This window comes from Stigmatopora argus, chromosome 13 (genome assembly GCF_051989625.1).
Source record: "Stigmatopora argus isolate UIUO_Sarg chromosome 13, RoL_Sarg_1.0, whole genome shotgun sequence".
Classification (NCBI taxonomy): domain Eukaryota; kingdom Metazoa; phylum Chordata; class Actinopteri; order Syngnathiformes; family Syngnathidae; genus Stigmatopora; species Stigmatopora argus.
The window spans coordinates 2,920,460-2,932,714 of NC_135399.1; the positions used below are offsets into that span (position 1 = coordinate 2,920,460).

At 42.2% G+C, this 12,255-nt stretch overlaps 1 protein-coding gene across 1 annotated transcript in view; it reads right to left on the reverse strand.

Moving 5' to 3' along the window:
• Positions 1-280: 280 nt before the first annotated feature.
• The window catches only part of LOC144086527 (aryl hydrocarbon receptor-like), a 38,585-nt gene continuing 26,610 nt past the window's right edge, over positions 281-12,255 (reverse strand). Inside the window, exons 11-12 of the mRNA XM_077616398.1 lie at positions 7,024-8,423; positions 281-3,093 (exon numbers count right to left, since the gene is read on the reverse strand). Coding sequence (XP_077472524.1) covers positions 7,055-8,423 — 1,369 coding nt within the window. The 3' untranslated portion in view covers positions 281-3,093; positions 7,024-7,054. The remainder of the gene's footprint in view (positions 3,094-7,023; positions 8,424-12,255) is intronic.

A 12,255-nucleotide genomic window follows, 5' to 3' on the forward strand; every position in this document is an offset into this window, starting at 1 on the left:
TTTTTCATTTTGTAACCTGATTTTTTTTTGTATCAAGAGACAAAATTTTCCCATCAAGGAGTTTCGCAATCTGATTATTTCATATGTAGAAGTACGACTGTATTTGAATTGTACACCTTGGCAATTATATTTTTTGCATGTCTGCATTTTTTAGGGCTGCCTTTGTCAAAGGGTGAAATAGCCCCCTCATTTTGGCTTGTGACTCTCAGAAAGAGAACTTCTTGATTAATCAGAGAAATTTATGTTATTAAATGGTGTATAAAAAAGTCACACTACGCCATTTTCAAATGACCGTATGTATTCATATTTATTACAAATGTCATACAGTAGGAAAAAGTTTGCCATTCCTTGATACAGACATGAATATAACTGTATTGAATAAAAAAGTGAAGCAGATTAAACATATATTTGGCTGAGGTGTCTTAAGTGGCTCGAGTCTCCTAACAGGATGTCCCTTAGCTGTAGGTTTTCATTTTAAATATGGGATCACACATCAACATGTTGTTCCTCCATCTTGCGCATACACACTGAGATGGGGATGGATAGCTAACTACCTTATTTATTCTAGTATAACGTGCACCCATGTATAATGCGCACCCATAATTCGTGACTAAAATTGGTATAAACATTTTTTTTTAGTTTTTCTCAGATCACACCAAGGTTTGCACCAGAACTGGTAAGTGGCAAATGAGGAACACGTCGCTATGACAAAACATTTATTCACAACATATGATATGGAAACCTGGTAAAACAATCTACTACCAATATTAATTCAATTCTCAAATGGAATATACAATTTTAAATCCTTAAAGTCTAATTCATCATCATAATATTTAAACTTTTTCAAAGTCTGATTGATCATCATCAGATTCACCAAACAATTGATTCCATTCTTCTTGAGCAAGGATAGCGCTCCCTGAGCAGACTCGTTTCCCTGCACTAAAGTTTTATTTTTTACAACCCTATACGCATTATCCTATAAACTTCCCAAGGCTATTTGGGAGAGGGCCGGCTTTTGTAAAAGGTAGACTGTTGCCATCTGGCGGACAAAGACAGGTTCTACGTCTCCTCTTATTCATAACGGATGCGTGGGGGCTTTTTCACCGGCAGAGAGCAGTGTTTCACCAGGATTAGTGTATAACGCGAACGCGAACTTTGCTAGTTTTTTTGGTACAACATTTGGCGCGTTATACTCAAATAAATACGGTAGATAGATGGATACTCCAATTCAATACTGGTCAAAGCTGCCTTGTTGTATGAGTACATTCACAGTGGGATGCATAATGGGGAGTTCTGGCATATTACTCGCCAATTCTTGCTAGTGCAAAAGCCAATGAAGAAAATGTTCCCTTATTGAAGTCTACAAAGGCAAAGTGTTCTTGCCTTGGCCACTGGTGAACACTATACGTACTGTATATTATGCATAAATTTCTCTAACATGAAGGCAAAAGCGAAAAAAAGGCATAGCGTGTCAAGTAACACTAATTTAAATGTACTAGCATGATTATTTACTATAAAAGATCGCATCGCAATAGTAGAATGACTAAAACACATAGTTTGAACTATTTCTTGTTAGTACATTTCTATCATCCTGCCACTGCACATGGGAATGTCAGCTTTTATACAAGCAGAACAACTACCACTTATGCTACAATAGTGAGGCAAAACTATACTAGTTGCTACTTAAAATGTGCTGGATGACTTTAGGTAATTTCATATCACCAGTAGTGCTAGTTTTAGTGTAGTTATCAACTCGTGCAGAGTTTAGCATCAGTAATGGTGTCTGAATAGTATGGCAAAGATATTCTACTAGTTCAGAACAATAGCACTGCCATACCTGGTGGACCTTAAGTTGAATATCATATGCTTGCATAATGCTGTTTGGGCATTTCTTGCAGGGGGAAAGGACAACACAGACTTGCCTATCTTGTACATGGCAAAGATCAAGCTTATAGACCTCCCACTTCAGATGTTCTTAAGTGGACTGTACGCTAAGTGCAGCATTGCTTCAGGCATTTTAGGCATTTGGATGGATAGCTATAAATGCGGTCATGCTCATATATTGAAATTATGCACTAATACATATATAAGATACTTACACACCATACAATATATTTGTACGCATGTACATGCATATAAGTATAGACACAGTGTGCACTTAAAGTCCGGGTGCACTGTGATTGTGTTAAAATTGGCATAAATTATTAGAATTTTTATTTACCCACCGTAGTTTTGAGCGATAGCAATTGTATACAATTTTGAATATTTTTTTTGTTGAATTAAAAAAAAAATCGTTAAAAATACGATGTGTGTGCATAGTATGTACAGGTTACTAAACTCCCTTAAAGCTGGCCTTACTGCTGGCACGTGATTTTTGGACTCATAGTTGGCATGTTTGCGTCCCATAATTCAAAATATGCACATATTTAAAAACTCTTGAATGTATTTGTCTGTTTGACTACATGCTCTGTGGGATGGACTGGCAAACAGAACATACTCCAGATTGTAAACTCCCTCGCACCCAGTCAAAACAAATAGCTTGAGCCAACACATGACCCCAATTAGATGCACCACTGTAGAAAACGGACAGCTGGAGGGATACATGCTTTTTAACATTTTTTTTCCCAGGAAGTTAAGGAAACTTTTAATGATGAGATTGAAAAATGTTGTATGTATATTTTTAGGAAGAATCAATTGTCCCATGTTAAGTGTAGGAACAAAGTTGCAACAAATGCTGGTTATCACTTGTATAAACAAAAACAAAAAAACTACAACAAAAAAACTAAATCTTTGGTTGTTTCTGTTCACTTCTTCACACTTCATTCCTATTATAAGGCAGTTTCAAGATAGTTCATCTGAGCTAGACACAAGAGTGGTTATATATATATATATATATATATATATATATATATATATATATATATATATATATATATATATATATATATATATATATATATATATATATATATGTGACAGTAAGTGTGAGGCTCAAGAAATAAGCGCTGATACTGCATAAAAGGTGCTGCTGGTCGGTTGCCATGGCAAATCACCGGCAGATGCATCGACGACAAGCAAAAACTGCCTCATCATCTATGAAGAAGAAGAAAAAAAGTTAGTTTTCAAAGCACATTATTACCGCTCAATGTAAACTGCTACCTGATTGCTACGTGCAACTAAAAAACACCCCTGGTAGGGTAATAAAACAAAAAAACATTCCAAATTCAGCAAGCGTATTAAGAAGAGTTATGAAGAAGGGACAGCTGGTTTTCTTACAAAACTGTTCAAGCGGACAGCTTTTTTTGGTGTATTACAAGTTTATCAGTTGACTAGAATCATGTGCAGCTTGTTTCAGCAGAAACCTATCTCTTTATGCATTTTCAACACTGCTTTGCTATGTTAGGGTCACAGGGTGCTAGGGCAGATCCCAGCTGATTTCTGGCTAAAGACGGACTACCCTCTAAAATAATCATCGGTCAGATGTAGGCCACAAGCGCGGAAACAAACTAGCAAGTGGGAATCGATCCCACATTGCCCACACTAAAGTCAGGCGAAAGAAAGAAGAACTGCACCATATAGTGGTGAGCTTTTGGTACCCGTTTCGTCAACGGTCACTTGGTCCCTGGACGTTTGGTCGAACGGACGTTTGGTCGAACGGACGTTTGGTCGAACGGACGTTTGGTCGAACGGACGTTTGGTCGAACGGACGTTTGGTCGAACGGACGTTTGGTCGAACGGACGTTTGGTCGAACGGACGTTAGGTCGACGGACAGTTTGTCGAACGGACGTTTCGTCGAACGGATGTTTGTCAATGGCAGCCGGACGTCCGGGTGCCATTGGCGGTGGTAGACGTCCGATTCATGTTGACTGTTGCGTTATATATCCACTTGATGGATGTCTAATAACAGAAATAGCATCTGCACCTCAGTCAACATGAATCGGACGTCTACCGCTGTCAATGGCACCCGGACGTCCGGCTGCCATTGACGGTGGTAGACGTCCGATTCATGTTGACTGTTGCGTGATATATCCACTTGATGGAGCTCTAATAACAGAAATAGCATCTGCACCTCAGTCAACACGAATCGGACGTCTACCGCCGTCAATGGCAGCGTATTGATAATGTGTTTATTTGGGACGATAATAGAATAAAAGAGGCAAGTTTGTCTATACCAGAGGTGGGCAAACTTTTTGACTTGCGGGCCAGAATGGATACTAAAATTTGACAGCATTTGGACACGCAATGTAATTTATCAAACCTGGGGATTGAAATGTAAGAAAAAAGACACAATTGAAGGTGAACATTTATTTTCAAATTTACTTTCAACATTAAGAACATATTATTTAACGAAAGAAAGCAGTCTTTAAATTGAGAGTGACGAGCGGCATGTTGTTCTCCAAGTTACACTCCAACAAAGGTCTAGACTAGTGCGTCATCTATCGGGGAAACGAGGGTATTCAGGGCAAAGGGAAATGAATGAGGTCATTGATTTTTACTGTAATTTGGACAACGTCGGCGGGCCGGATTAAAAAGCCTAGTATATGGTCCGCGGGCCGTAGTTTTAAAAACATGTACACGCCAAGACGACCGAATCCGGCGACGAATAACATGTACACACACGCCAATAATACGCAACTTATTGATAATTTTGATATTAGATATTTAGATATTAATGCTCTGACATTTACAAAGTCTCTCTCTCTCATGATTATAATTTTGAGAGCGAGCGAATCCGGCGACGAATAACATGTATACACAAGCCAATAATATGAAACTTATTTACAATTTTGAGAGCGAGCGAATCCGGGAGCGAGCGAGGGAATGCGGCGACGAATAACATGTACACACAAGCCAATAATACGCAACGTATTGATAATTTTGAGAGCGAGCGAATCCGGTGACGGATAACATGTACACACGCCAATAATACGCAATTTACTGATCATTTTGAGAGCGAGCGAATCCGGCGACGGATAACATGTACACACGCCAATAATACGCAACTTATTGTTAATTTTGATATTAGATATTTAGATATTAATGCTCTTACATTATCAATGCAATTACAAACTCACTCTCTCTCTCTCTCTCTCTCTCTCTCTCTCTCATGATTATAATTTTGAGAGCGAGAGATTACCTGGTTGATTGCTTTCAACAGTAAACTCTCTGTCTCTCTCTCACAATAATAATTTTGAGGGCGAGCGAATCTGGCGACGAGACGTCCGTTCGACGAGACGTCCGTTCGACGAGACGTCCGTTCGACGAGACGTCCGTTCGACGAGACGTCCGTTCGACGAGACGTCCGTTCGACGAGACGTCCGTTCGACGAGACGTCCGTTCGACGAGACGTCCGTTCGACGAGACGTCCGTTCGACGAGACGTCCGTTCGACGAGACGTCCGTTCGACGAGACGTCCGTTCGACGAGACGTCCGTTCGACGAGACGTCCGTTCGACGAGACGTCCGTTCGACGAGACGTCCGTTCGACGAGACGTCCGTTCGACGAGACGTCCGTTCGACGAGACGTCCGTTCGACGAGACGTCCGTTCGACGAGACGTCCGTTCGACGAGACGTCCGTTCGACGAGACGTCCGTTCGACGAGACGTCCGTTCGACGAGACGTCCGTTCGACGAGACGTCCGTTCGACGAGACGTCCGTTCGACGAGACGTCCGTTCGACGAGACGTCCGTTCGACGAGACGTCCGTTCGACGAGACGTCCGTTCGACGAGACGTCCGTTCGACGAGACGTCCGTTCGACGAGACGTCCGTTCGACGAACCGTCCGTCGACCAAACGTCCGTTCGACCAAACGTCCGGTCACAGAGCTTTTATTCAGAACTTCAAAATGTGACAGGTCATTGCACTGAAAATAAAATGATCAGCTTTCATCTCTCTGGCAGAAAAAATAGTCAATTTGGGAAATAAAAGACAAGAATAAGAATAAAGAATGAATAAAATAAGGCAAATAAGTCTGTTTCACCTGTTGAGGATGACAACCTCGAGTGCCTCACACTACAATCATTACCGTACTTTTCACACTATAAGACGCAACTAGGAGACTTAAATTTCTCAAAAGCTAGCAGTGCGCCTTATAACAGGCAACAGCCTCGGCTATTGTTTACGACCTGTCACAGCTCCCTGTTAATGCTTCCCTTTGATGTTGGTTCTTCATTTTGGCCCACTTTGTTGTTAATCACGCGTCTGAGCTGCCCTCCTAGCGAGTGCCGACAATCCACCCTTCCCTATATAAAATAAATAAATACATAAGAAGCCATTACAGACCTCAGCAAAGGCTCAAATTTTAACACAATAGTTAACAAATAATAAAAAACAACTAGTTTTTCTTGTTAGCTAGCTTTCTAGTGCTTGTAGTTTAAAACGTTAGGGCAGTGCTTCTTAACTTTGTTGGAGCTACCGAACCCAGCCAGTTTCATTTGCACATTCACCGAAAACCACTAGTTTCATATGCGTATTCACCGAACCCTACAAAGTATCCCTATAAATTCCTCGCAGCACTGATTGGCCAAGCATCTGCACATGATCATCTGCAAACTGTGATGGTCAAGCGGGGAATGCTATGATGTATAGATATGATGTGTCGATCTGTCTTGACATCCGCGGCAGAGGCTCCATCAAACCCCAGAGACCGACTCACCAAAACCCTAGGATTCAATCGAAACCAGGTTAAGAACCATTGCGCAAGGGTATTCTCATTTAGGGTTTCACTCAGAACTATGTACCACTCTCAAAGTATATTCTCTTTTGCTCTAACCATCGATTTTAAAACATCATGAAGTGCCATGTTTTCTTCTCTGTTCTGTCCGTTTGAATGTTTGTTTTTTAGGCTACTTTCTGATTATTGGAGGACGACATTAGACAGTTTGACATATTAGTGTTGCCCCAGATTGAAATACAAATATATTACATGAATAAATCCCATCACCAAACTCATAAGAGCAGGTAACCTCTGCCAAACTGATGTATTCAACAAATGCAAGATGTGCCGAAGCAAGGATTTATACCTGTGCATATAGTTCCTGGTAGCATTGAAGATTATAGACTCTCCGTTGTAGGTAGAAAGGTGGAAGATGCTGCCATCGGACTGATGTTGGTGTTGTCCTCACTGATGGCCAACGTTCCCACCACAGGTTGAGGGCTATCCCATTGAATGTAACAGCTGCCATGTGGGTGACGCTGGTGGGAGGATTGCACATGCGTCAGGGGCAATGAGTACATGCAGCTGCTTTGATCTGCCTGGTCGTATGCCTGCCCAGCCTGCTTTGCATTGTGTGGCCCACTAACGACCCTTGTTGGGCTTTTTAAAACAGGATTGTTGTGCGAGATAGCCTGATGGGGAACCTTGTACTGGCTATGTGACCACGGCGAATGAAAAGTCTTAAGGTTGGATACTACAGCATTTTGGTTATTAAAATCATTGCAAGGAACTGGTGGCACCATAGAGTAGCTATTATTTTTATGGTGTTGAACCGGCTGCAGCTGCTGCTGTCCGTAGCCTGAAAAGGGAACCGGACCACCAATAGCGGACATATCAGGCACGATAATTTCTGGGAGTTCAATTTCTTGGCTGAAAATGTTATGGAGTTGTAGTTGTTGATGAGCCTTGAGCTCGATTGGAGGAACTGGCAGGGGCTGACAGTGGGAAAGTTCCTTTGCACTGATGAATGTCCGAGCTGATTCTGCCAAGTTTTGCTCCAAGTAGAAATTATTTTTTTCTGGAAAAATCTCATTTTGTGGTGTTGTCGGGAACTGCTGTGGTTGCAGCATGATGGCATCTTGCTTCAGGCAAGTAGAAGGGCCCTCCTGGCCCTCCTTGTACAAAACAGCATCAATGTAGTCAAATATCTCACACAGGAGGACGTTGTCCAGCTCAGGCCGCATGCTCTCTTGTTGGTCACCCTCCTTACCCAACTGCATGAGAGACTCTTTAATCTGCATCAACTCAGAATCGTCTAACACCAGGTCCTTCAGAGTCCTGTTAAAGTCACCCTTATGTGCCATATCCTGCAGGCTGTCAATCACAGCCATCACTGAATGCTTGGCCTCCTCTTTAATTATGGATGGGGCGCTAGAAGTGGCTGCCAAACCAGTTTCTTGCCAAGCGTTGCAAGGGACACTCACTAGCGCTCCACTCTCCCTGAAGATCTCATCGACTGCTAAGGTCATCTCTTCTGTCTGCCTGTAGGCAGACTCGTCCTGCCTGAGGAAGCAGTCCAATAGTGAGCGGGGGAACTCCGTGTCCTTGCCGGCGTCCATGTCATCATTATTGTTGAAATGTTTGTTGAATTGTGTCTGTGCGAGGTTTATCATTGGGCCACTGTTGTAAAGCACTGCCTCGCCTGTGGTGAAGCTAAAGGGCAGCATCAACCTCCTCTGGCGGAGGTACTCCTCCCCCTCGGCGTTGCTAGAACACAGAGCATGTTAAATGTTCAAATAATTATTTTACAAAGGCATCTTAAACTGGACAAATGGAGGAATTAAATCAAACGGCATTATAAACAACCTATTTCTTCTGCCAACAGAGTTTTGCAGACAGCTAAAGATAAACTTGTCAAACCCTGAATTTAACACAAAAGCTGAATTTCGCACTGCGCAAATCACCTGTGGAGAAATACTATACTTTTGAGTCGCCGTTGAAAATGCCTACTTAATATTGACGTTCCTTAATATGCTAAAGGCTTAGCACGCCATTACGGCATTAATGAATCTACACTGTGGCATTTTTTAGTACATAATTCAGCTGGTAGGAACCGTGTTATTGTTAATGGGCTTCGCTATGCGGTTAAGAGTGAGACACACGGGAAGTGAATGTTATTCCCCTCTGGAGATGCATGCATGCTGTGGCCTCTTAAGCCTCAGTGAAGCCTAAAAAATGTATATTACCGTATTTTCTCGCATAATATCCGCCTACGCGAATAAGCCGTACCCTGAATCACATTTCTCACCTCCATAGTCATGGTTTTAATAGGGATTAGAAATGTGTTACCTTGAAGGGAAAATCTTAAGAAAAATAATCGCACGTGGTATTTCTGAGATACTGTATGAATCAAAAGGATCGTCTGCTGGATTGAACATTCCAAAAGGCTGTTGCCTACACGTAGACAAATTCAAAAAGGAAGTCACATGAGCAGTACAACCAGTAAGTGTGTCTAAAGCAATCTAGTTTGCCATCCCTTGGTAAGATGGCGGCGCCCTGAGCGAGCAATGGCAGGCAAAAGTAAGTGAGTTTTTTTCACGTTTTATGGAAGATACGATTAATTTTTTTCTTGAATTTCATTCACAGACAAAATAAATTGTTTTTAGCGTTTTATCTTTTTATCTTTTCTCCGTTTTGAAATAAATGACTGTATCGGTTTCTTTGTCTTGCGTTATGCCGTTTTGTCTTTGTCACCTTGCAGTTTTGTGCGTGCCAAGTCTAAATTGTGCGCATATACGCTGTTCCCTTGATTCAGTCATCATTTTTTAGCGACAACTACGGCGTGTATGCGAGAAAATACGGTAATCCAAAAGGCGCGGCAACCAGCCAGTGTATTAACACCAATTAATAAGTCCACTTTGTTATGTCCCTGTAGATTAGCTACACAACCGCCTAATCATATAGTCATAGTAAACAGTCACGTGCACTCATGTTTACATTAGCACGGCTAATATTGTCATCGTATCTAAACGGTACACCAAATTATTGCACTTCAATCCGGTTTCTTCAGAATGAATAAACTTACCGCATTTACTCGCATATAAGCCGCATTTGTAGTTCAAAAAAATGATGACTGAATCGAGGGTATGGCTTATAAGCGCATAAAAAGGCGCCATGATCCAAGACAATGCGGCCGATACGGACATTTATTTCAAAATAGAACAAAGATAAACAGATAAAACACTGAACAAAATATATTTTGTGCCTGCACTGCACACTCAGGGCAAAAATGTCAAAATTCATGCTGGAACTTGCAAGAAGAAGATGGGAGGAAAAAAAGGCGGCAGTTAGGGCTCCGCTTCTTCGGGGCTGAATTGGGCGACACGCAGCGCTGAAGAAGCCATATTTCACCATAGAAGAAGAATGATATAAACAAAGTCGAGAGGGAAGACATCTTGCCTTCTCCTGTTTTGTTGCGAGTGAATTTCCCTTTGCGCACTTCACCTGTAGAGAAAGACTACGCCGAGCCCATTCCAACTTTGTTTGGATTTTCAGTCACCGTTGAAAGTGCCTCCTAAGCGTCCTGGCTTCCAATGAGCTCAGGAAAAAATGAGACACATGACAATGACCAAAAAAGTGACGTTACTACATATGCTAAAGGCGTAGCACGCCATTGCGGCATAAATGAATCTACTATGCGTTTTATCAAGAAAGAAGAAGCGAACATTCCAAGACGGCCACAATGTCCTTATCCAAGGATACTTAGCGAGTGGTAACCACTATGAATTAAATAATGAGCCAGCATTATGAGGGAGTTACGACGTAGATAAGTGAAGCTGGCATGATGAGAGGACGTCAACACAGGAGTGCGGAAGAAGAGGCAGCAGACAAGGACGAGGATGAGGATGAAGAACGTGGTCTTCCTTCTGCAGGAAATCTTCAACTGGTGCAGACTTAAACAACAGTTCACGGAGAATGATGACAACATGGTCTGTGCCATTGAATTTGGCAATTGTCTTGACAGTGTCATGTCCTTGTACAAAGCCTATTTATGGCGGTCGCCATGTTCCTTGTGCACCGAAAACCGCTCACAGAAAGAAGCTCCTCCTGCTCCATAAATGATCCAAAGCCTCTCGAATCTGATGGACTTGACCTAAAGATGCCAATAACCTGTTAATTTTTCATTATTATTTAAATCAAGCGGAGGAACTATTTTTACTGGAAGTACAGTACTTAAAGTATGTGCAATATTTTGTAATTAATAGATATATTTAGATATCAATACATGACAGACTTTTCATATACCCATATTTGTAATATTTAATGAATAGACTTCTTGATAATTGTACTTTTGTACCTGTATTTTGTATAGGCGCAAAACATGTATGTTATGTAGTGATAATAGGAGTGAGCCCACTTTGCGGTTTTTCAATTATCGCGGTCATGTCTGGTCTACATTATCCGCGATATTCGAGCGATTACTGTATACATATTAGTCCCCAAATGCGTAACATCAAATAAATCACCAGTATATAACAATAGCAAACATAGGGAAAAGCTCTTTTTGTAGTTTTCGATTTAGTACTTAATAGTAAATAAAAAAAGTGATTCAAAGTACATAAATAGTAGCGAAACTTCGCAAAGTTTGCCTCATTTGATTGATTTTAAGTAGGGAAGAAAACATATTTCACTGAAAACCCAATGTGCATGATATAACCAATATTTTCTTTCAGAAAACATACTATCCTATGTCATATTTCGTCAAATGGCGAACAAGAATATTGACTGTTATGTCTTATCTACAATTTATCCATAATTAAAAAGGAGCCAATATTTTCATGCCTCTAGCGTGCACTCAAAAGTCTAAATTTTTCTCTACAATGAGCCCAATCAGTTGGTGCGCCTTGTGTATGGACTAAATTGAACATTTTGTTTGACCCCAATCGCTTTTAACCCTCAAAAACACTCAATAGTCAAAGAAAAAATACCTATACAGAGGAAATGACTGACGTAAACGACAACATAATGCGGGTGTGAACGCTTGGAAGATGGACTCAAGCCATGGATCGATACCAAAAGAACAGTCAAGAGAAGCAGCGTTGCGAACGGCTGGAGCTATGGATGTCGGATGAGAAACATAGAAGTTTCATACAAAGACAGGCCGGCAGCGCCGCACAAGTTAAGTGACGATTTAGAATGGATCGTCGATGCCTGGGCCAAAGCAAGCACTGTAGTTGGAACTTTCGGCGACGCTGGAATCACCATTATGAAACCCCACGGCGACAACTCTGACCCTGACAATGAGATGAAACCCACCATTGTTGGCGTCAAAGCCCCGGCTGATGCCGCGAGCACGGGCCGCCGAAGCTCCGGCTGACACCGCGGGCCGCCAAAGCCCCGGCTGACGCTGCGGGCACGGGCCGCCAAAGCCCGGGCCGACGCTGCGGGTAGGGGCCGACGAAGCCCCGGCCAACGCCGCCGGCAGGGGCCACCAAAGTCCCGGCCGACACCGCGGGCACGGGGCGCCGAAGACCCGGCCGACGCCGTGGGCATGGGCCGCTGACCCCGCAGGTAGGGGCTGTTTTTCCAATATCGCGGG